Source organism: Podarcis pityusensis, assembly GCF_964106645.2.
Source record: "Podarcis pityusensis genome assembly, chromosome: Z".
Classification (NCBI taxonomy): Eukaryota; Metazoa; Chordata; class Lepidosauria; order Squamata; family Lacertidae; genus Podarcis; species Podarcis pityusensis.
The window spans coordinates 49,815,740-49,841,596 of NC_138044.1; the positions used below are offsets into that span (position 1 = coordinate 49,815,740).

The following is a 25,857-nucleotide window of genomic DNA, read 5'->3' on the forward strand; positions in this document are numbered from 1 at the left end:
TCAGTTAAAAGTTCTTTAGATAGCCACCCTGGCTTCTTTAGGCACCTTCCATGTTTCCGTCTCATTGGTATTGCCTGAAGTTGTGCTTTTACTATCTCCCTCTTAACAAACTCCCAGCCATCATGAACTCCCTTTCCTTTTAGTAATACTGTCCATGGGATCTCACCCAGCACTTCCCTAAGTTTTATGAAGTCGGCTTTCTTAAAGTCAAGAAATTGAGTCCTAGTATGCTTGGCTGCTCCTTTCCGCTGTATAGTAAACTTCAGAAGAGCATGATCACTCGCGCCTAATGATCCTTCCACTTCTACCCCACTAACCAGGTCATCAACATTGGTTAGGACCAGATCTAAAATGGCTGTTCCTCTTGTTGCTTCTCCCACTTTCTAGACAATGAAGTTGTCTGCAAGGCCAGTGAGGAATCTGTTTGACCTTATGCTCTTGGCTGAGTTTGACATCCAACAAATATCCGGGTAATTGAAGTCCCCCATTACTACTATCTCCCTTCCTTTTGCATGCTTGGCCATCTGTTCCAGGAAGGCATCATCTATGTCCTCCGTTTGGCTTGGGGATCTATAGTAAACTCCCACAATGTTATTCTTCTCTCCCTTAATTTTGACCCAAATGCTCTCACTTTGGCTTTGAGGTTCTAAATCTTGGATCTCTTCACAGGGATCTCTTCACATCCCTGACATATAACGCCACTCCTCCTCCTTTCGTCTGGTCTGTTTCTCTGAAATAGATTGTATCCCTCCATTATTACATTCCAATCGTGGGACTTATCCCACCAGGTTTCAGTGATGCCTATTATGTCATATTTAGTTTGCTGTACCAAGAGCTCAAGCTCATCTTGTTTATTTCCTATGCTTTGCGCATTAGTGTACAGACATTGAAGTCCATTAATCATTCCCCCGTGTCTCTTATTTAAGGATTTTTTCCTCCCACCACTAGGTCTGCATGCTGTTTGCTCCATTTGGTCTATGACATTTGGATGATCATCTTCATCAATTGATAGACTCCTACCTTCAGGAGCACTGTCTCCCTCCCCCACATTAGTCAGTTTAAAGCCCTCCTGATGAGGTTTCTGAGATTTTTGGCAAAAACATTCCTCCCAACCGTTGTGAGGTGCAGCCCATCGCTTGCCAGAAGTCCATCTTCAAGAAACTGCAGTCCGTGATCTAAGAATCCAAACCGTTCCTGTTTACACCATTTGCGAAGCCAGCTGTTCACTTCCACTATTTTTCCCTCTCTCCCTGGGCCACGTCGTTCAACTGGGAGGACAGATGAGATGACAATTTGTGCATTTAATTGCTTCAATTTCCTGCCCAGAGCCTCGTAGTCTCTTTTGATCTTCTGGAGGCTATTGCTTGCAGTGTCATTGGTTCCCACATGAACCAAGAGGAAGGGGTATTTGTCAGTGGGTTTTATGATTCCTTGCAGTCGTTCAGTTACATCTTGGATCTTAGCCCCGGGGAGACAGCACACTTCCCGAGACATCTTGTCAGGCCACAGATCACTGCTTCTGTTCCCCTCAGTAGGGAATCCCCTATCACCACTACACGCCTCCTCTTAGGTTTGGTCGGGGTTCTTCCGTGAGCTGTCCGCTCCAAGGTCGCCTGCACATTCCCTGAGGACTGACTTTGCTGCTCGTCTTCATATACCTGATCGACTGTAATGAGGGAGAGATCCTCAAATGGAGTCTGCTCTTTGTCTTCCATGCTAGGGGAGAGGACCTCAAAGTGATTGTGTATTTCTATACAATCAGAGCGAACCCTGGGCCTCCTACTTCTTTGAGTCACGTTTCTCCATATATCTGGCTCCTGTGTTGGTGAACTAGCCTCCTTCTCAGGGGAGTCCCCTGTCTCCTCCTTGGTGGAGACGTTGTGCTCTGTTGCTTCCAAGAAGAGCTCCAGCTCTCTAATTCTTTGGAGCGTAGCTACACGTTCCTCCAGTTGCTGGACTTTGTCTTCTAAGAGGGCAATCAACATGCAATTGCTGCAGGTAAAGCTGCCTGCAACCTTTGGCAAGATGGCAAACATTGCGCAGGAACTGCAGGCGACTGCAGCTGTTCCCTCCCCCTCCATCTTGAGAACGTGTCGTTGGGGGTGGCTACAGCAGTCCTCCATCATAAAAAGTGTGAAGACAGGACAAATAACTCCCCCCACAAAAAAAACCTTGGTCTCCCCCAACAAACGTTTGAGACTAGCTCCCCTAAATCTAAAAGATGGATCAAACTGCGCGCGCCGCTGCCCTGCAAGCTCTGATAAGCTCCTCCCACAGCTAATCACCTGCCTCAACAGAAACCCTGCCCCCTCTGTCCTTTGCACAGGGAGAGCAGCCAATCAGCCACAAAGAAACACACACACACAAGAAAACCCTTTTTGCTCCTTCTTCAACTGCTGCCCTGCAAGCTCAGGGGTGCTAGGGGTGGTCTACAGTATTGGTCTTCAGTGGGTCATCTTGGACCCTCTAATGGGTTGCAGGCAGGCCTAACATGAGTCCCAGTAGCAGCACGCCAACATACAAGTATTAAGAAGCTGGTAACCCAAATGCCTGTTTGGACAAAACTTTCAATCTGAGTATGTGTGTTGGTTTCTCTCAACTGCGCTGTAGGATAGTCAGGCAGCTCATGATAGAAATGGAGGCTGCATTCATACCATATATTTAAAGCACTATGATGCCACTTTAAACATATGTGGGTTCCCCTAAAGAATTATGGGAGATGGAGTTTGTTAAGGGTGCTGAGAATTGTTAGGAGACCCCCTCTTCCCCTTCCAGAGCTACAATTCCCAGTGTTACCTTGGAACAGGAGTTGATAGTTAAAATCATTCTGAAACTGTATGTTGGTCTTTTGTACTGAGCTACTTGGAGACAATCAAGTAGTGCATAAATTGTAAAAATTAAATAAGCAAATGAACTGGGAGGGGCATGTCTTTAATCTCAAACTGCTTAGTCAGCCTGGCAATTCTAGAAAAGCAACGGCTGCAACCAAGGTGGCTCTCCACTGATCAAGCAATAGATGAAATCTAGTCTCCCAGCATGTACTCCCAACGCAGGCAATTCCGAGGCTTCATTGCTGCCTCCCAATGTCAAGGGCAGATGCTGCTCACTCATGTTCCTTTCCAAGCCCTCAGTGCAAAGGGATTTATGGCAGCTTCAGAAACACCAGGCTCCTCAAGAGTCCTTGAGCAGGGGCTACGCTGGATCATGGCCTAATGTGGCTCAGAAAATTATACCACTGCTAAGTGGTTTGAGCAACTATTTCATGAAACATGTACACATTTGCACCTGTGCGAGTGTGTAAGCATAAACATGTTTAATTAGTCATTATTATAGAATAATAGATGGTCACTACTACTACTACTACTACTACTGCTACTACTACTACTACTACTACATCACCTTCTAAACCAGTCTGAAGGCAATTTTCACATAAGATAATAAACACAATTAAAACCACAAAACCAACAGATATGTTTAAGGCAAGACTAAAAGTCCAACAAGTGGATCCTTGTGGCAAAGACCCATTCATCCAGCTGGGAAAGGCCTGTTGGAACAAAAGCATCTTCAGTTGTTTCCAGAGAAGCTGCGTCTCAAGAGGGAACAGGGTAGCCACACTAAAAGCCCTGCTGCAAGTTAGCACAGAGTGGACTTCTGAGATCTTTGGAACATGCAGGAGAGACCCACAGCCATGTATTTTTGAAGTAGCAAAAAGTATGACCCATGGCTGTCTCACAGCCTATATTATCCCTGAATCAAGAGATTACCTGCTTGGTTATACAGCTGACTTTAAAAACTTGGTCAGGATGCATCCCTCTCCCCAACTTAACTCTCTCTCCCTTTTTTAAAGCAGACTCACCTTAACTGAAGCAGATATTGAGACTGCAATTATGGGAACATCTCCTCAGCAAGACTTGGAAGCTCAGCCCAATGGGCTTGAATTACTGAAAATTAGCAAGGCTAATTTTAATGTCACCATTCAGCCAGGCTCATGATTTGCAATTTCTTAATGGCCTTCGCAAAAGGAGCCTTTATATATGGCACAATCTTGGCTTCATTCTTACCTAAATTCCTTCTCTTAGGTCCTGTGAATGGGCCTGTTTTGTAGCCAACACAAACTTTGTCCAGTAAAATAATGTAAGGGACTCGGAATGAAAGGAGCTTAGCTGTTCCTTTGCTCCTGTTATTTTAAAGCAGAAATAACTTTGGTTTCTCCCGAGCCTGGAGACAAAGCCCTGAAGTGCAAAGCATGCTCAGCTCCTCAGCTCCCCATGAAAAGGGCCTTCAAATATTCGCTAGGACAAGTAATGGACTTATTAGAGGGATGAAAGGAGGGGCTTTTCAGAGAGAGAGCCCCTGCACTTTAGTCCTGTCATATCAATGATCTTGCTTCAGAATTTCATTCTGTTTACATTCCTCTCCCCCCTCCTTTTTAAAATCCCCCCTCCGCCTCCAGCAGCATTAAAAGACTGACACTTGTAAAAATGCTCATTTATGTATGTTAATGCATGAGGTGCCAGGCATTGTGCAACATCAACTGGAGAGGGGGGAAGGGGGGGGAGAGAGAGAATGCCACGATAAAAAAAGAGGTGGAGCAAAGCACTCATGCAACAGTTTCAAAAAGTGTGTTCCGTTTTATGAAGGAGTCCAATACATTTGCACCCTCCTATGGGCAAGGTCACACATTTAAAGAGTGGGGGGAGAAGCCTGATCTCACAAGTGACTAGCCTGTATCTGACATCTGCATAAACACAATGGGGCCTACCACTGCTGGGGGGATATTCCTCTATGCAGCCCCGCATGGCAATTTCACAGAAGCAAAGTGAGCTATTGTGCACAGGATATTTCAGGTTTGGAAAAGGTTCAGAAAAGGGCAGCCAAACTGATAAAGAGGATGGGGAGACACCCACCCACCCCGTGCAGGGAAGTTGTAGCACTTGGGACTTTTTAGCTTAAAGGAGAGCAAGATGTCGTGATGTAAGTTTATAAAAGTGTGCATAGCATAGAGAAGCAGACAGAGAAGGCTGATAGAGAAAGTGGATGTACCATGAAGCTGAACGTTGGGAGATTCAGTGAGGCATATGGAAGGAAAGCACATCTCCGCACAGTGGAGCAATGGAACTCGCTCCACAGGAAGCAGTGATGGGCACCATGTAAGATGGCTTTAAAAGGGCCCCTTCAGGGTTTCAGACACTGGGGGCGGGGAGAACCATTGCCAGCTATACCTGGAATTGCACCTGGAGTTTCTGCAAACAAAGCTGATGCTCTGATGCTGAGTGACAGTCCTTTCCCTTTCAAGTTCCCCAGACAATTGCATATTCCAGTGGCAAGAAGATCTTGGTACCTGGGGAAGTTTTGATCTGACCTTCCCTGTGCCTGATTTTTCTTTTCCAACCATAGCATGCTAAATGTGGCATGGAGGCCATCTGTGTGTGCCGTGGGCAACACACAAGCATTGAAACCTTGTGCATCAAAGCATGCTGCCTTAGAGGCTCCCTTTGTTTCCCAGCCTGGATGTTTGTGGAATAATAAATCTGGATTTCAAGTGGGGTTGGGAGGAGAGAGAGCAGGGCAAGAGTGGGAACGCCAGTCACCAGAATTAGCTCCCTATTCAAAAGTCACATCATCAGGAGAGTGAATGTGCGCACACAATGTGGCGTCCGCTACTGGCTATTTCCAGCATCTGGCAAGGACGTGTGCTTCTGGACCTCTGGCTGCTCAGACACTTCTTTCCATCTGCTTTTCTGAATGACACCATCTCCCCTCCGAGGCTGATGGAACCAATCGCTAAGGCACAGGTGCCAGGCAAACCCAGACCTCTCCAAACTCCTAAAAATCCCTGCTCCAGAAAACAAAAAGGTGTGCCTTTTATTCTTGTTTACAAAAATATCCTACCTTTCTTCAGGGAATGTACAGAGCTCTCGCCCCCCTCCATATTTTTTCCCCACAACAACCCCTATGAGGCAGCTTAGGCTGGGAGACTGTGGTTGGTCCAAGGTCACCCAGTGAGCTTCATGGGTGAGGAGGACCTGGAACCTGGGTCTCCCAGGTCCTACTCAAACACTATTGCCACCACTCCATTCTAGCTTGGAGCAGCAGCAGATGGCATGGTCTCCAAAGTGCAATGCAGAAGGTCCCAGGTTCAATTCCTGTCAGCATCTGCAGATGGGGCTGGGAGACAACCCTGTCTGAAAATCTGGAAAATACTTAAGTAGATGGACTGATGTTCTGGCCCAGTCTAGGGCAGCTTCCTATATAGCACAACCCTGCACTGAAATCAACTGAGGGGGGAGCTCCACCTCTCCATCAGAGTACACAGATCAAGGGAAGTGGGTGGTTTTGCTTCCTGAGTGCCACAGTGTGGTTTGTGGTTAGAGAATCAGACTAGGACCTGGGAAACCAGGGTTCAAATCTTCACTGGGTGTGACCTTGAGCACAGTCAATGTCTTTCAGTCTAACCTACTTCACAGGGCTGTTGTGAGGAAAGATGGGAGAAGACAATATTATGCACACCACCTTGAGCTCCTTGAAGAAACAGGTGGGATAGAAATGGAACCAACAAACAATATGGAATTCTTCTTGTTCATGTATTGACTTTATATCCTATGTTTCCCCCCTCCCCCAAGGTGCTCAAGGTGGCCTACATGGTTTTCTCCCTCTCCTCATTTAATCCCCACAATAACCCTGCAAGGGGGGTTAGCCTGAGAGAGGCAATGACTGGCCCCCCCAAGTTTGCCCATTGAGCTTCACAATTGAGTGGGGATTCAAACCCTAGTCTCCCATGTCCTGCCCCCCCCCAACACCCTTCCAAAGATTGGCTTTGACAGGAGTTTTACAAAATCTCGTACAATATTCAAAGCAAAATCCTGTTTCATATGTAATAACCGTCAGCTCCAGCTACTTGAAATTAACTTTGTGCAGAAAAAAATATGACTGGTATGTTTGTGTGTGTTTAGCACTAGCTGCAATTTGTGCCTGAAAAGGCGACGTGAGACAGGCAGTATTTTTTTGTTGTTGAAAATCAATTTACTGTCTTTTGTACAACAGTTGCCCTCCATTGTGATTTAGGGAGCACGCAATAACTCCCAGGGTACGTAGCTATGTTATGAGCTTTGCCTAACACAGAGGAGTTTTCTTGGGGGGGGGGAGAGCAAAAAGTAAACAGCTGCAGTGAATTGATGGAGCTGAGAGAGAAACACAACATTGGGAGTGGGGGCAGAGGGAAGAGATATTACTGATATCCCGGTAATAAGCAAAAGTCCCACCAGGCAGCTTGAGCGGTATGGTAAATAGAAACAGGAAAAGGCTCTCCCCACTCTAACCCCCTCTTTGATAACAGCTGTTTGAAAGAGTGAGTTCCTAGAACAGGAAGCACCTTTCAGAGACCCAAAATAGCGGCAGTTGCAACCCCTCCCATGCCCAAAGTAAGGAGGAGGAGGAGGAGGGTGCACTTAAGCCAAAGTAAGGAGAGGCTGAAACAAGGTGCCAGACTCACTGCTGAATGCAGGCTTTGCCATCCTGGTACCCTTTCAGATGTTTTACACTGCAACTCCCACCCCCCTGGCCACTGACTGTGCTCACAGGGTAGGATGAGTGGTTGCCAGGTTGTCAAAGGCTGCACCAAACTGCTTCAAGGCAAGGAGCAAAGGAAGTCTCCTTATACTGAACCAGACTAATGGTCCCTCCAGCTCAGTATTCTTCTTTGGCGACCCCTCGTAGCCAAGTAAGATTGTCTTCCATGAAAACGGTTTTAACCGTGAGTCCGTAAGTGACTGTGGAGGCCAATTCTGGATCCACACGTCCTTCCACAGTGGGGACGTTGGTTTCAGGCAGTATCACAGTGAGGGTTTGCCAAGCACGCCTTCATCTTAACACGTTTCTCCCTTTTGTCCTGAGTTCAAGCGTCTTCAAAGCCCCTTACACCTTTGGTCAAGGCTGTTCTCCAACTGGAGTGCTTGCAGGTCAGTGTTTCCCAGTTATCAGTGCTTACACTACATTTTTATTGTCTACAATGACTGGCAGAAGCTCTCCAGGGCTTCAGGCAGGGAGTCTCTCCCAACTCTTCCTGGAGATGTCAGGGATTGAACCTGAGACCTTCTGCATTCCAAGCAGGTGCTCTACCACTGACCTCTGCCTCTTCCCCACAAGGTCAGCCTCTGTTTTGGTCATACTACCACCAATGCTTTATTGATTGTATTTTGTGATGTTGTGTTGATTTGATCCTTACATGTTGTACTCTGCCTTATGAAAGTGCAGGTTATAAATTCAAAAAAATATAAAGCCATCATTCTCCATCCCATTTTCAGCTATGTTGCCAGGAAATTGGTTCCTTGCTTCTTTTCAAGATTTATATACTTCCCAAGATTTATAAACCACTTAACTATAACAAACCCTCAAATCAATTTACAAAAGTAATATAAGAATAAAGTAAAACAGTAAAAACAACAGTTTAAAACATTTAAAAATTATTAAAATCAAATATTAGCTGAAAACCAAATTAAATCATATATCACATATCTGTGTGGGCTTGTGAAAGCAAAAAAGCTTTTAACAGGCACAGAAAATAGTACAGTGAAGTCACCTGCCTGATGTCAATGGGCAGGAAGTTCCAGAGGCTGACTTCTTACAAATGGAGGGCAAGCCCTATGCTGCCCTGCAACAGCACCAGTTCCACAGACTGAAGTGACTGAGTGGGTGCATGTGAGGGGAAGATGATCTTGCAGGTAAATGGGTCCCAAGGTGTTAAGGAACAACCTCACCTTTAAATTGTCCAGGTAGTTTGTTCATTTATTAGACTTCTACCCCATGATTCCTCCCAAAAGGGCCCAGGATGGCAAACAACAAAAAGTTAAAACAATATTTCTTTTTCCCAAAAAAGGAAAAAAGGCATTTTAACTATTTTGAAACAATTAAGAAAAATCTAAAAATACCCATAACTTCTAAACACATTTAGGAGCAAGCACCTGCCCTCACAGCTGCTAATTTCAAGTATCGTTAAGTCACCCGGCACCTGGGTGAACAGGAACGTTCTAAAATTAATCCTGAAAAGTCAGAATGGACTTTGGCCAAGCAAACTAATCGTAAGAACCTGGTGTGTGGCTCGGTAGACTTTTGACAAAAACTCCAGGCTCAACAGGCGATAATCAAACTCCATCTGACCACAAGACCCCATTAGGCCACATTTTTTTAGTTACTGGATTTATCTCTCACCTCGTTTCATAGTTGCCATTCTCTCCTCCCCATTTAATCCCCACAACAACCCTGTGAGGTAGGTTAGGCTGGAAGGCAGGGACTGGCCCAAGGCCACCCAGGGAGCTTCACAGCCAGGCAGGGATTTGAACCTTGGTCTCCCAGCTCCTAGCCTGACACTCTAACCTACTAAAGTTCTCACCCTGGGCCAGCAGGGGGATACTGTAGATAGCTATGCAAATAAGGGATTGAAAGTGACGCTCAGTGATTGGATAGTTTTAGAAAGTTGTTACAATTATGTGTACTGGAGCTCCATATAAGCAGGCTGACTGAACCCTTCAGTTCAGTTCAGTTCAGTTCTGGCCTCTGAATAAACAAGAGCTGTTTGAAGAATCGCTATGTTCACCCACAACTTAACACTCGCGACGAGAATGGGATCGATGGACATCAGAGCACAGCCAGATGCGGCCACCCTCTGAACTGAGCTGAATCACTGAGTGAAATCACTGAACAGAACCAATTCAGAGCTGACTGTTCTGGCTAGAGCACTGTGTTCCATCCATCACCCTCCACGCCGGCATCGGAATCATGGCTTCACTTGTGCCTCTACCGCCGTTTGCGCCAGCCTCTGAATCATGGGACTCCTACCTCGCTCGGTTCGACTGCTACCTCCAAGCCAATGAGCTGACAGAAGTATCACAGGAGCAGAAGCGAGGCCTATTCCTCAGCCTCTGTGGGCACAAGGTGTTTGAGACGGCCCGAGCATGGCTTGCACCTGAAGCAGTCGAGGCAGCACCGTGGGACACGATTCAAGAGAAGCTCTGCAACCACTACGCGCCAAAGCCGTCCAAGATTGCTGTCTGCCATGCGTTCTACCACTGGAACCAGGCAGAGGGGGAGTTAATTAACAACTACACTGCCGCCCTCCAACAGGCTGCAATGCACTGCGAGTTCCGAGACTTAGACGATGCCCTAATGGATCGAATCGTCTGCGGGGTCCGGGACATCCGTCTGCAACGGTGTCTCCTTGCCAAGCTGGACCTAACGCTGCAGAAAGCCATTGAGGAGGCTGTAGCCTTGGAAGCTGCTGAACGCTTCGCCCAGGAGATCCACAAGGCCAGCAGCCTGCGTCTTGCTGGGAAGCCAGTTCCAATGCATCACAAAGAGGCCAGCAGTGATGAGGCATCCTCCAGTGAAGACGATGACGTGCACCAGACAAAGCGGGAGCGCAGGAAGTTCCAACAGAAGTCCAAGGGCCAATCGGAATGTGCCGGCTGCAGAAGGTACCATTCCCGTGCCAAGTGTCGATTCAGAGATGCCATCTGTCGGACGTGTTCCAGAAGGGGCCACATCGCTAAGGTCTGCCAATCGGCTCCGTCTGACACCCCCCCTTCACCGACTCGCAAGTCCAGGTCTTCACTCCAGTCTGCCAAGGAAAGCTGTTTCGCTCTCACCAACTGCCGCTGCCCGTCTGGAACCACAATTGGCCAAACCGACTCGCCTATGCGACACAAGCTGAAGATCACGGTGCTCATTGAAGGAGCTCCATGTGACATGGAGATCGACACCGGGTCTGCCCTGTCCATCATGTCTTGGAGCACCAACAAAAGACTGGTACCCAGAGTGTCCAAAAGGCAACTCGACTCTCACCGCGTACACCTGAGAGACTACCAGGGAAACAACATTCCCGTGGTAGGCGTCGGCCGGTTCCGGATCGCCTTCAAGGATTTTTCGGGCCTGCTCCGACTGGCCAAGCCTCCTAGGGCTAGACTGGTTTGATGCCCTTGGCCTGGAAGTCACCGGCATCAACTGCATCTCTAACGCAGAGACTGAGGGTCTGGTCAAAGACTTTGCTGAGGTTTTTGACGGCACTTTGAGGTAATATACAGGTACGCCCATCTCCTTTAGCCTTGATCCACAAGTTGCCCCCATCAAACTAAAGCCACGCCGGGTTCCCTTTGTTCTCAAGGCTAAGGTGGATGAACAACTGGACAAGCTAATCGCCCAAGGAATTTTGGAGCCGGTTTACCATGCCAAGTGGGAAACCCCCATCGTCACGCCTGTCAAGCCGGACGGGTCGGTGAGTATCTGCGCCGACTACAAGTGCACAATCAACAAGGCCCTTCAGCAGCACGCTTACCCGGTTCCTGTTGTCCAACACCTGCTGCATTCCCTGGGTGAGGGTAAGGTCTTCGCTAAGCTGGACCTTGCCCAAGCCTATCAACAACTGCCCGTTGATGATGCCACCACTGAAGCCCAGACGATCGTCACCCACCGAGGGGCATTCCGTTGCCACCGGTTGCAGTTCGGGGTGAGTGTGGCTCCTGGCCTTTTCCAAAGCCTTATGGAGCATCTCCTGCAAGGGCTTCCGGGCGTGGTACCGTATTTTGACGATGTCTTGGTATCCGCAGACTCACACCAGCAGCTGTTTGAGCGCCTCCGCGCCTTGCTGACCAGGTTCCAGGAGGCCGGGCTCAAGGTAAAGAGGGAGAAGTGCCAGATCACCGTTCCATAGGTGGAGTTCCTGGCCTATCTTATCGACGCCTCCGGCCTTCACCCGACCACATCCAAGATCCGCGCTATCCAGCAGGCCCCCATCCCAAAGAACAAGACGAGTTGCAGGCGTTCCTGGGACTGCTGAACTTTTATAACATGTTCCTGCCCCACAAAGCCACGGTGGCTGAGCCTCTTCACCGACTCCTCAGCATGAAGACACCTTGGTCCTGGGGTCATCGGGAGATGGCCGCCTTCAACTCGGTCAAGGCTCTCCTTTCATCGGACAGTGTGCTGGTACAGTACAGTGAAGCCAGGCCGCTGGTCCTTGCCTGCGACGCCTCACCTTTTGGCATCGGTGCTGTCCTTAGTCACCGTTTTCCAGACGGAAGAGAAGCACCGCTCACCTATTTTTCCAGGACACTATCTCTGACTGAATGGAATTACAGCCAGCTCGACAAGGAGGCACTGGCACTTGTGGCTGGACTGAAGAGGTTCCATGAATACCTCTACAGCAGGACTTTTGACCTCATCACCGACCACAAGCCGCTCCTGGGCCTCCTCGCCGGTGATCGACCAACTCTACCAGTCCTCTCGCCACGCATGCTGCGATGGACTGTTTTCTGGCTGCCTACCACTACCGGCTCGTCCATCACCCGGGGAAATCGACGGGCCATGCCGATGCCCTCAGCCGTTGCCCTCTTCCAGTGTTTGTGGAAGACCCGGCTCCTGCTTCATCGCTCCTCCTGACTGAGGATCTTCCAGCAGCGCCTGTATCGGCTGCCACTGTGGCCTCCACATCTGCCCAGGATTGCACCATCAGCCGTGTGCTCAACTGGGTGTGGAGGGGGTGGCCACAAGGGCCTTTTGCATCAGAGTTCCAGCCGTTCGCAACCAGACAACACGAACTCTCGGCTCATTGCGGCTGTCTGCTGTGGGGAGACCACGTCGTGATTCCCGAAAAACTACGTCAACGCATCCTTGAAGCTCTGCACGTTAGCCACCTGGGAATCATCAAAATGAAGGCGTTGGCTCGGTGTTACGTCTGGTGGCCTAACATGGACGATGCCATCACTGCCTGGGTTTCCGCCTGTCAAGCGTGCCAAGAATCTAGGCCTGCGCCACTAGCAGCTAAGGGACACACCTGGGAGATGCCCAAGACACCCCGGTCGAGGATACACATCGATCTGGCCGGCCCCTTTCACGGCTGGACCTTTATGGTAGTGGTGGACGCCTATTCCAAATGGCTGGAGGTGGCCCTGATGCCCTCCACCACTACCAAGGCGGTCTTCCGGGTGCTGCGAGGCCTTTTTGCAACGCATGGGTGTCCTGATGTCCTTGTCTCCAACAACGGACCGCAGTTCACCTCAGGCACTTTTGAGCGATACCTTTCGGGACTGGGCATCCACCATGCCCTAACGGCACCATTTCATCCATCCAGCAACGGGCAAGCGGAGAGGATGGTGCGCTCGGCAAAAGAGTCACTTGTGTGCCTGGACCGGGGAGACTGGCATGAGCGGGTTGCTGAATACTTGTTCGTGCAACATATCACCCCTCATGCGGCCACAGGGAGGAGTCCTGCTGAACTGCTTATGGGCCGCCGCCTCAGGTCTCCGTTCGACCGGCTGCACCCAGACTTTGCCGTGGCCGAACCCCCAGGCTGTGCCAATGCGCCACGGTCATTTGTTCCAGGAAACCAGGTCTTTGCCCGGAACTTTGTGGGGGACATTCCTTGGGTGCCAGCCACAGTAGTGGGAGTCACTGGACCTCGCTCATACCAGGTGGCACTCGAAGACGGACGTTTGTGGCGCCGGCACATAGACCAGCTTAGGCGCAGGGTTGGGGACTTGGACACTACTGCAGTGCCCCCAACTGCACTCATGGCTCCAGAACAGACACTTACAGATGGCGAGGCTCCACCTACACCTCTCTCACAAACTGCAGGCGTGGAGCCTAACCAAGCCACTTCAGAGGGTCTGCCGGACTTCCCACAGACTCAGACCACTGCTGTGCCTGACATTCCGCCAACTCCACTCGCGGAGGTTCCACCCACAGCAGCGGATCCAGGGGACTTGGTTTCAACGCCACCTAGGGTCGCGCCACAGCCTCAGCAAGAATCGGGCAGCCCACCGGACCTGGGTACCGCTCCCCGGCAGTTTGGCAGAGTTTCCAAGCGCCCAACTTATTTAAAGGACCATGTTGTTGGACATATAATACTGTTGGCCTAATGGAAGTATGTGAAATGTAACCGATATGCTTTTGTGCCTAATTGAACCATTACGTGTAGTGCTGTATATAAGGAAACCATTACGATTGTAACTGACGCCTTATCTCAGTGGGGAGGGGTGTTATGTACTGAAGTTCTCACCCTGGGCCAGCAGGGGGATACTGTAGATAGTTATGCAAATAAGGGATCTAAAGTGACGTTCAGTGATTGGATAGTTTTAGAAAGTTGTTACAATTATATGTACTGGAGCTCTATATAAGCAGGCTGACTGAACCCTTCAGTTCAGTTCTGTTTGGCCTCTGAATAAACAAGAGCTGTTTGAAGAATCGCTGTGTCGTCTGATATGTTCACCCACAACTTAACAACTATGCCACCACTGGCTCTAAATGTCCTACTTTACAGAGAGTGCTCTGTCTGGAGGGCTGCCTGTCCAAGAGGAAGAACTTTGCCCCATCCCAGCTAGCAGCTGGACAGCACAGTAAGTACACACTCAGGCCAGCTGGTCCCAGTCGTCTGCTCTTCAGTGTGATGCATTAACTCTCTATTTAACTTACAGCAATTATTTTTAAATTTGCATCTATCCATATGTGCTCTCTATGGGCATGTGCAAAATTTTATGCAATGCCCATGTCCTTTTTTCTTTTTGCAGACGCCCAAGTGGCAACCGTAGATCTTGTCTGATGTATATCAAGAGTCATTGTCATGCACTACTATTAAACATGCACCAAAATCTCTAGGTGCCAGGCCAGGTTGGCCTATGTGAAATGAACAAATCTGGCCAGACGACCAGATTCACTTCTCTCTCTCTCTCTCTCTCTCTCTCTCTCTCTCTCTCTCTCTCTCACACACACACACACACACACACACACACACACACAGCTTCTCCAGATACAGCTAATCCAGAAACAGATGTCATTCCGGAAACACAGAAAGAGCCAAGATGACCTAAATCTTGAAATGGCCATCGCAAGAACATTTTGCATCTGATTTAACTAAATTAATTCATTTGTGCAGCAGCTGCTGCAAACTGAACTACTTCCATGGGTTACAAGCTTTGCATTTCTCACTGAAAAGAAATTCAATTCTCTTGGTCAGAGAAACCTTATCAAACAAAAAAAGCAAGTACAGGTAGATTTTCCCTGGGACTTGATTAAGGAGCGCATAAAAGTTAAGAATATAACAAATGCACACTGGGTGCAGCATCCTACCTCACAGAGGCCAATCAGAGGCCTTTAAGGAAGTTGCAAATAGGGACGAAGGAAACAGCCCTCTTATGCTGTTGCTTGCCGCTCCTCCTGAGTTGGTATTCAGACTTTCTCAACCAGATCACAATCAAAGTGCCAAATTCCAGCCCAGGGCTCCTCCATCAGGATCCAAAACACCTTTCTTCTAGCACTGATCTCTGGGCTTCCCATCTAGTAACGCAGAAGGTCTTATACACAGAAGACATACAACCCAGTCATGCCAAATATTCTCTTGTGCTCCATCTCATAGCTTTGTCAGCCTTCCAGGATTAAGGATTAAGGCTGCAGGTGACAGAAAGGACACTTTTCTGCTTGAGACCCTAGAAAGTTTCTGCCAGTCAGAAGAAATGGACGGACCACTATCCATAGACCACAGAACGGGGGGGGGGGGACCACTTTTGTCCAGTGGGCCAGATCCAACCCACTTTTGGCCAGATTTGAGCAGTGGACCCAATCCTGCCAAAATTCATCTTTTCAGGCGAGTGTGTAGGATTTGTGCTTTTTAATACATTACTGGATGAACATTAAATATAGCATTGTTTGTTGTTTTACATTTTAAATTGCTTTTATTGTATTTTATTTTTTCAAGTTGCTTTGAAACTCTTTCTTTTGTATTGTTATAGGGTTTTTTAGGGGGTCAGTCTGGATGTCTTTGTGGTCCCCTTCTAGGCCTGTGATCCTTTATCTATGAGGTTAGGATCTATAAAAGGAAGTCAGTCAAACCAGCTATTTTGTAAAGGTAATGGCCACAGCTGCTCAGCTAAGTATCTATAATCAGCATCTTAAATAGGTTGCTCTGTTGTCATAGAAACAAATGGGTGGACCTTTCCCTAACTCACCTGTCATCCTAGGATGGAGAACAACAGACTAAGATGGGCTGGGGGTGTGGGGGAGTTTTGGCTAATGCTGCAAGCTGGGTACATAGAAGCTTGCCTTGCTCTGTGCTGAATCTCAAAGCTGGGGCTCAGGGGTCTCTCTGGGAACCTAATGGGGAGGCAAGATCTGTTGGGGTTGTGAGCCCCTCCATTCTATGCTCAGGTTGTATATATGTGTGGATAAAAACATGTATCACCACAGTCCCCACCGGCCTTCATTCCAAGGAAACCAAATCCCGGGTAAGCGCTGGAACCCTGGTGTCTCTTGCTGCTTGGAGATTGGGGCGCCCTCTCAGCTGCCGCTTTGTGTCTGGCTCTGGTTCTCCTGCCCTGTCTTTTGCACTGGGCTCTAGGTTCTAGAGGCGCACAAAGCAGATCCTGTAAGTCAGAAATCTGTTCTAGTTTCTGCCACAGAGTCCTTTGCAAAGGACAGGGAGGAGGTGCTTTGGCAGCACTGCTGCTGCTGCCTTGGAAGACAAACTGGGTTCTTCAAGAGTGGATAATCAGACTAACCATTGTTTTCCTGCCATATTACACACAGATCAAATCCAGACAGAACGGCAAACCCATCTCCAAAAGATGAGAGGGAACCGATAAGCAAATTCCTTTTTGATGGCTGCACACACCAGAAAACCATTGCTCTGACTTCGTATCCATTACTTTAAAATTTAAAACAATGGTGAGCAACAACAAGCAACAGCAATAGACCAATTAGCAATTCCAGTTGCAATTAAAATGGAATGAGAAGACTCCTCCCTCTTCCTCTAATAAATCTGCATTTTGACAAGGAATTCTTGATTTCCAATCAAGACTTCTTTGAAAACAAAACAAAAGAAGAGAAATTTCAGCAAATGTGCTCACACACTTTCAAGATAACAGTTCTCCCCCTTGCCTTTCTCCCATGCTAGGGTAGAATTAATGCCTTGTAAAACAGCAGGCTCTTTCCAACATTGGTTCATTCAAATAGTAAGTCATTAAGAGCCCAAAATAAATAAGGTAAGACTGCACTATAACCCTAAGTTTGGAATTTGGAAGAAAAGTTTGCTGGCTCACAAGATAGCTACAACTGGCTGCAGCCACCCTCTGATACCACAAGAGGCGAACAGACCTATTCACCTATGGCGAGTTAAGAACTTCTGCCAGGTTCCCAGGCAAAGAAGCTACCCAAACAGAGTCAGCTGAGGAGCAAGAACTGGGCAGAGGTGCAAGAACTAACCTGAGGAGCAAGAACTGACCTGCCATCTAGGATGCATAGCAGAGCACATGAATCTGTACACATATTCTGCCTTAAGAGTTGTCTGCCTTCAGGAGCCTTCACACTGCTGTTTTCCAACATAAAAACAATATGCAATTGAAGCAGCTATGTACCTTCCCAGGGACGCGGGTGGCGCTGTGGGCTTGCCGATCAGAAGGTCGGTGGTTCAAATCCCCGCGACAGGGTGAGCTCCCGTTGCTCGGTCCCTGCTCCTGCCCACCTAGCAGTTTGAAAGCATGTCAAAGTGCAAGTAGATAAATAGGTACCACTCTGGTGGGAAGTAAACGGCGTTTCTGTGTGCTACTCTGGTTTACAGAAGCGGCTTAGTCATGCTGGCCACATGACCCGGAAACTGTACACTGGCTCCCTTGGCCAATAAAGCGAGATGAGCGCCACAACCCCAGAGTCATCTGCGACTGGACCTAATGGTCAGGGGTCCCTTTACCTTTATGTACCTTCCCCTGATTATGAGTTACTTCTTGAGTTCTTTTTATGAAGTGGAATAACAGCTGTGGGAAGAAGACTGTGGCAGGCAGGCTTGAGAAGGGGGAAAGCAGGGGTAAGTTAAATCTTGCTGCCACGAAACAGGATCCTTGCAAATCCAGTGGCTGTCTAGCAGTTTATAGCAAATATATCTGATGTCTGCCAGAGTCACAACAGTAAAGCCTGGAGCAAACTAATATTGGGTTGTATCCAACAATGCTTCCTCTTCTTCTCCTTTTTATGACGATTATTATTATTATTAGTAGTAGTAGTAGTAGTAGTATTTCAGTTTATTCCCTGCCCTTCACCTGAAGGCCCCAGCACAATTTAAAATACAACACTAAAAATGGTTTAAAAATACTGCCATCACAAAAATAGGGTGGGTCCCAAATATATATGTCTCATTTTACTCAGAGTAGAGCAATTAAAATTAACTTAAAATCAGTTGAAAGGTTTCATCTCTCAGGAATGCTTGACATGGATGCTGACGGCTGCCAGAACCTCAATCGCCCCCAAATGGAAAACCTTGCAGGATTTGTGACTTTTGCTTTGGTATAAAAACATGTGGGTTTAGCATTGCTGGCTGGGGGGCGGGGCGGGGAAGGGGGAGCTCATAATTTACAGACTGCCAAAGGCTTGGAGGACCATGCAAAAAAAAATAATTAAAAATCCATGCTATTTGTATACACAAATATAACTCTGTTGGTTAGAGTGTGGTGCTGAGAATGCAAAGGTTGCAGGTTTGAACCCCATACGGGCAGCTGCATATTCCTACATTGCCATATGCAGAAATGGACACAGGGAAACAAGTACAGTGTTAAAATGAGTAATAACATGTTTCTTATTTTATGTATATATTACTGTGATTGAACCTTAAAATATAAGGAGAGCCTGCAGGATTAGACCAATGATCCATCTGGTCCCACATCCTGCTCTCACAGTGGCCACCCAGACGCTCCAATGGGAAACCTGCAAGCAGGACCCCTGAGCACAAGAGCCACACTCTTCCATCCTGTGGCTCCCAGCAACTGGCGTTCAGAAGCCTTGCTGTCTCTGATCGTGGAGGCAGAGCAGGGGAGTTGTGTCCCATTTTGCTGCTTAAGGCAAAATGGGAAGTGGCTCTGCCACCTTCCTCAAGCTGCTGCCACTGCCACTGCCACCACTGCCACGTGGCACCTCCCCCACATCACCTCTGCTGCCTGCATCGCCACTGCTTCTCTGCCAGAAGTCATAGGAGCCAACTCCTAGGGGCTGAGGTCAATTCAGCACCCCAATGAAATATTTGAGGGGGCTAATAAAATAAAAAATGTGGGGCAGGGCTTACTTGCCCTCAACCCCAATATTTTATTCAAGTTGCACCCCTGCCAGTGGTGGAGGTTTCAGGGTGGGTTGTGTGAGGGAGGCTGTGAGTGTGATGCCTAGGGGACTTCTGCAGCCTGAGGCAGCTGCTTCACCCCACTTCATGGGTGGGCTCGCCCTGAGGCAGAGAAAAGCCATAATGGCTCGAATCCCCATAAGAATAAATCCAGTGCTCCCAATACATTAACTCCTTGCAAACAGAAGTCCTTACAGACACCCCTACTAGGGTAGAGTCCGTTTTGTTATTCCATTTTCACAGAATAGAATCATGCAGTTGTAGAGTTGGAAGGTACCCTGAGAGCCATCTAGTCCGCCCCCTACCATGCAGGAATCTCAGCTCAAGCATCCCTGACAAATGTTTACAGGTGGCAAGGCCAGGGAATGCCTGTTTGCCCAAGACCACCTAATGTAACCAGGGTGGAGCCAACATCTGAACTAGATGTTTTCCAGCTCACCCCTGTTAAGCCACTACTTCCCCCTAGTAGTCCTTCAATGGGCGAGGGTGGAATCAGGTCTGTTCCTTGCAGTCTGAGCGAGCGTGATAGCACAGAGTTGTGCACCTGAAGCCTGTACCCCATTTCCACAGCAGATCATACCCTCTGGTTCTGCCCACCCCACTCCCCTCCCAGTCAGGGTCAAAACACACATGATGAAGGGGAATTGTTTTCTTGACTAATGAACTGCAGGCATGTGGGGGTGCTACAAGAGACGTGCTTGACCCTCTCTCCATTTACCTCATTTCCCTGGTCTCCATCTCTACCTACCCAACCACCCCCTGCGGGAGAATCAGGAGAGGGGTGAAGAGCCCATGGATGGGGGTTTTGGTTGGGGAAGCAGTGCAAGAACAAGGGTCAAACACCCCCTCCCCCTGCATAGCTTCTCAGATCCAAAACTGGCTGCATTTCATTAAAGATGAGGCCACCGACAGATCCAATTGCAGATCTGCCATTTTGGCCATCAAGATGGCTTGAGCACTAGATAAGGAGAGGGAGATGCCTCCCTCTGTATATGAACCACAGAAGGCCTCTCATGGCCCAATATTCACCAGGGCTGGATAGGATAGCTCAAAGGTCACTTTTGCTCTCTCTTACCCAGTATTTTACTATCTCAGTGTTTTATTTATCCATATATATATGGTGCCTGACAAGCAGCGGCTAAATACCTCAGCTTCCACTCTATTAAATAGCACATAATTGTCCCTGATCAAGGGGAGGGAATTTATACAAGCATCTGGCCTCATTTTAAGAGACCACGTTTTCGTCTTTAAACTTGAAAGCTGGAGGGCTGAGCCTATCCAGGTTCATCTGTCTGGTCTTGGGCGAGGGAAGCAAACAGCAATGATTGGGAAAGGATTGCTTTGCAGCGACTGAGCGAGTGACATTTGCACTGTGGTCCACATAGGAGGGAGGGAGGAATGTGGGAGAGATTCCATTCAGGTCACAGATAACGAAGAACTCAACATAACACTCACTATGCAACAGTTTGCAAAGCGAAACACACCCATCCTTCGAAATCTGCACTTCTCTGAATTTTGTGATGCAGTTCTCCAGCCAAGGAATGTGCAGAGAAATGCTAGGGTAACTTATGCACACAGATGAAAGTATTCATGAAAGCAGCAAACGCTTTGGAATGTGCTCCCCAGTGAGGTCCACCTGGCACCTTCATTCATCTTTCTAACACCAGGTAAAGACTTATATCGCCCCCCCCTACCAAGCTTTTGACAAACTACTGTTAGCATGCAGACAAAGTTTCCTGTGTTTGTTACATAGGTGGTTGCCTTTTGTTCTGCTTTATGGTATAAATATATTTATTTTTGTTTTTACCTGCATTATAAGTCGCTTGGAAACCTTCAGGTAATAAGACTGGCTGATCTAGTACCGATAATGATAATGGTGGCGATGTAATTCTTATATTGGGAGAAATCGCTGTGCAAACACTTGTATGTTGGGATAAATCCCTATCCACATGGTGATGGGCAGACAGGCTGCTGGCGTGATGTAGCAGGATCTTCTTGCATTCTTGTATACCCAAGGCACAGTGGTTAAGGGCACCCAAAGGTATAGAGTCACAGGACACAGCCTTCCTAGCAACACCCCAGGGAACTGTGGTTCTCACCCATCTACTGGTGCTAGTTTGATGTCTATGGCTAAAAGATGCCCTGGAATCCACATAGGCCATATAATGAGATTCACTGCTTTTGGGAATGATCCTTGCAAAACACTGTGGTCACTGAGCTATCACTTGGGTGGTTTTTCCCAAGCTAATCATTTCAATTTCTGGACCCCCATCCAATTCGGAAGGATCTCCTAAGGGTGGTTCCATAAAGTGCAGCATCAGTGAGTCTGTTTCCAGGATACAGCATCTGCTGGGGGGGGGGGAGGAGGGCAGCACACCACTCTCCTCCCAAAACAGTTTCTTTCCCATGATAGATGGGGAAACCAGAGTGGTGGTGCTGTTGGGGAGAGAAACTGTTATGCCAGCAACACCAGTTCTGAGGCCTATGTGAACATAAGTGAGGGTTTGCAAGATGATGTTGCCACGCGTCCCAGATGATTGGGTCCATCTAGCACAGCATTGTCTATATGGACTGGAAGAGGCTCTCAAGGGTTTCAGACAGGGCGAATTCACAGCCCTGTCTGGACACACCAGGCCTGAACCTGGGACCTTCTGTGTGCAAAGCAGATGTTCTTCCATTGAGCAACAACCTTTCCCCATTAAGTCTGTGCATTGGGGGTGGAGGAAAACAGAAGTTAGCCTCAAAACTGCAAATTCCTACTCTAATCTAAGTCCTTCTTCACATGTATGTGTGTTCAGTTTTTGAGAAGCACAACCAGTTTGTGTGCAAGACACTGGAGCACACAGTGCTGAAAACAGGTGAAAACAACATGCCCTCACTGCTAATAATTTCAAGCTTCCCAGGAATAGCCACCGTTCAGACAGACTCCTTCACCAGGGAGGGTGTTCCACAAGAGGGGAACCACCACTGAAAAGTCCTGATCAAGGGTCAGTGGCAACTCAGCAGTGGCACCACCAGTAGAGCCTCCTCTGTCAAGCATTGCGAGTCATCACTGATGGGTGCCCACCACTCCTCAATGAATTTGCCCAGTCCTGCTTTTAGTTCTGGAAGTGGGGGACAGCTGATGCACAGCCATATATTGACTGCCCTGGTTGCAGACATGCCCCCTGCCCGGAAAGGGTAAAGAACTGGCTAGTTCAGCCTTGCCCACCCACCTCACCAGTTACCTGCCAAGAATCTCAACTGACTCTTCACTCTTAATTCCCCATTTCCGGAAGTTGCACCACCACAGTCGTCCTCGTCATCACAGCCCCCACTTCCTGCTTCATCCTCATCTTCTGGTTTCTCCAGATTTTTCCGGCGAGAGATGGACATTCCTTTTAGGAGCTGGAAGACAATATATTTAAGGGGGAAAGGATCAGAGGGGCTTCAAATGCCAGGAGATTCATCACATCTGTTGCCTTTGATTCTTATGTAACTTTTATATTGTTGTATTCCCTGAAGTCCTGTATCCCTCATAACACCATGTATCCCTTACACCCCCAGGAGTTCCCTGTGGTCTGTGGAAGAGTTTGTCCTACAAGTTCCAAAGATCTGCTGTTACTCGGAGCAGGGCTTTTATTGTGGCTTCCCCAGTTCTCTGTTTTTGTTTTGTTTTTTAAAAAAATAATATTTATTGATTTTCCAACCATTTAAACACAATAGAACAGAAAAAACAAAAAAGAAAAAGAAAAAGCAAAGAAAATAAAGAAAAAACATAAGATTAACAAAACAAGACGCAAACCATTTAAAACACAAAACAATTTCAATATCTTAACTTTCATTCCCTTATTTCCACAACCTCCTCACACCTCCCTTTTTGTATTCCACTTCTATTAATTGTTTCAGCAATTCCTTTCCATCTTCCTCTGTTTTCTATCCTATAATTATCTTAACATATTCTAATCTTATTTTTCCCTTTAATACTCTATTAGTTTAATTTTTTTTATAAGATATTTATTAAGATTTTTTAAAATATTACAATAAAAGTGAAAAAATAACAAAAATACAAAATAAAAATGGTTAAAAACACACAGATTTTCCATTACTTATTTTCTTTTAGCTTGTTTCCCGGACCTCCTCATACCTCCTTTTTTTGTATTCCACTTCAATCTGTTGGTTCAGCAAATCCTTACCCTCTTTAATTATCCTAATCCTTGATCTTAAAAATAATAGCATTAGATTTTTACCTATTTATAACCCTTTTTTCATATCCCTTAAAGCATTACAGCTGGAAACCACTTAATTTCTATCCCACATCATTCTAACATTCATTAATTTTACAATATTTCTGTAGATAATCTTTGAATTTCTTCCACTCTTCTTCCACCGACTCTTCTCCCTGGTCTTGGATTCTGCCAGTCATTTCTGCCAGTTCCATATAGTCCATCAGCTTCATCTGCCATTCTTCCAAAGTGGGTAAATCTTGTGTCTTCCAATACTTTGCAGTGAGTATTCTTGCTGCTGTTGTGGCGTACATAAAAAAAGTTCTATCCTTCTTTGACACCAATTGGCCGACTATGCCCAGGAGAAAGGCCTCTGGTTTCTTCAAGAAGGTATATTTAAATACCTTTTTCAGTTCATTATATATCATTTCCCAGAAAGCCTTAATCCTTGGGCACGTCCACCAAAGGTGGAAGAATGTACCTTCGGTTTCTTTACATTTCCAACATTTATTATCGGGCAAATGATAGATTTTTGCAAGCTTGACTGGGGTCATGTACCACCTGTATATCATTTTCATAATATTCTCTCTTAGGGCATTACATGCCGTAAACTTCATACCTGTGGTCCATAACTGTTCCCAGTCAGCAAACATAATATTATGTCCAACATCTTGTGCCCATTTAATCATAGCAGATTTCACCGTTTCATCCTGAGTATTCCATTTCAACAGCAAGTTATACATTCTTGACAAATTCTTAGTTTTGGGTTCTAACAATTCTGTTTCTAGTTTTGATTTTTCCACCTGGAAGCCAATTTTCTTATCCAAATTGTATGCCTCCATTATCTGATAATAGTGAAGCCAATCTCGCACTTTGTTTTTTAATTTCTCGAAACTCTGCAATTTCAGTTTGTCTCCTTCTTGTTCCAAAATTTCCCAATATTTCGGCCATTTGGCCTACATATTGAGCCTTTTCAGAGCTTTCGCTTCCATCGGTGACAACCACCTTGGGGTTTTGTTTTCCAATAAATCCTTATATCTTATCCAAACATTAAACAGTGCTTTCCTGACGATATGATTTTTAAATGCTTTATGTGCTTTGACCTTATCATACCATAAATATGCATGCCATCCAAATACATTATTAAAACCTTCTAAATCCAGAATGTCTGTATTTTCAAGAAGTAGCCATTCTTTCAACCAGCAAAAGGCTGCTGATTCATAATAAAGTTTAAAGTCTGGCAGGGTGAATCCACCCCTTTCCTTTGCATCAGTTAATATCTTAAATTTTATTCTGGGCTTCTTGCCCTGCCAGACAAATCTAGAAATATCTCTCTGCCACTTCTTGAAACAGTCCATCTTGTCCACAATTTTTGAAACAAAAACAACATTCTAGGCAATACATTCATTTTTATCACAGCAATACGACCCAACAGTGAAAGCTTCAAATTTGACCAAATTTCTAAGTCTTTTTTCACTTCCGTCCAACATTTTTCATAATTATCTTTAAATAAGTTCCCATTTTTGGCTGTCATATTAATCCCCAGGTATTTAACTTTCTTAACCACAGTCAAGCCTGTCTCATTCTGAAACCGCTCTCTTTCAATCGGTGTTAAATTTTTCTCTAAAACCTTAGTTTTTAACTTGTTCAATTTAAATCCTGCCACTTGACCAAATTCTTGAATCAGTTCTAAAACCCTTTTAGTACTAGATTCTGGCTCCTGTAACGTCAATACTAAGTCATCTGCAAATGCTCTCAGTTTGTACTGTTTGGCTCCGACCTGTATACCTTTAACCAACCGGTCCCTTCTAATCATATTCAGCAGAACCTCCAGGACCGATATAAAAAGCAGTGGGGAGATTGGGCACCCCTGTCGTGTCCCTTTTTCTATCTTAAATTCTTCCGTCACCACATTATTTACAATTAATTTAGCCTTTTGTTCAGAATATATTGCACCTATACCATTTTCAAAACCTTGGCCTACCCCCATCCTAGTTTATTTATACTTAATTCCTTATAGCATTTCTACTAAAGCCATATAACTTCATTCCAACATTTTTCTAACATTCATTATTTTTACAATATTTCTATAAATAGTCTTAAACTTTTTCCAATCTTCTTCCACCGTCTCTTCTCCCTGTGTTTCTCTTGTTTAACTAGCTGTCAATGAACTTTCTAAACGCTGTCAATGAACATTCCAAAGTACGTCAAACCTACTAGCAGCCCGTTTCCAGGGTCAGAGCGGCGGTGTTTTAGATCCCTTTGCTCTCTCCTGCAGGCATATTCAGTCCACAACTCCCCCCCCCCTCTTCTCCTGCCTCCAAAGGGGGGTTTTGTTCTCTACCGATGGAAATTTAATCTTTTACAAAAGACTTTCCAGGACTCCAGCTTGCAACTTCATTGCCTCAGTCTATTTACAAAAGGGGGAGGCGGACTTCCTGTTTTGAACCTCCCCGCTTCAATACCAAATTATACTTTTAGAAATCCAATTCTCCCGTTTCAGCTCTACTCACG

General features: G+C 46.6%; 1 protein-coding gene across 3 annotated transcripts in view; it reads right to left on the minus strand.

Moving 5' to 3' along the window:
* Positions 1-25,857, minus strand: part of GPC3 (glypican 3) — a 293,898-nt gene that overhangs the window by 20,160 nt on the left and 247,881 nt on the right. For all 3 annotated transcript variants that reach the window (XM_080990368.1, XM_080990367.1, XM_080990366.1), the window contains one exon: positions 22,366-22,525. In XM_080990368.1, the coding sequence (XP_080846494.1) occupies positions 22,366-22,525 (160 nt within the window). The remainder of the gene's footprint in view (positions 1-22,365; positions 22,526-25,857) is intronic.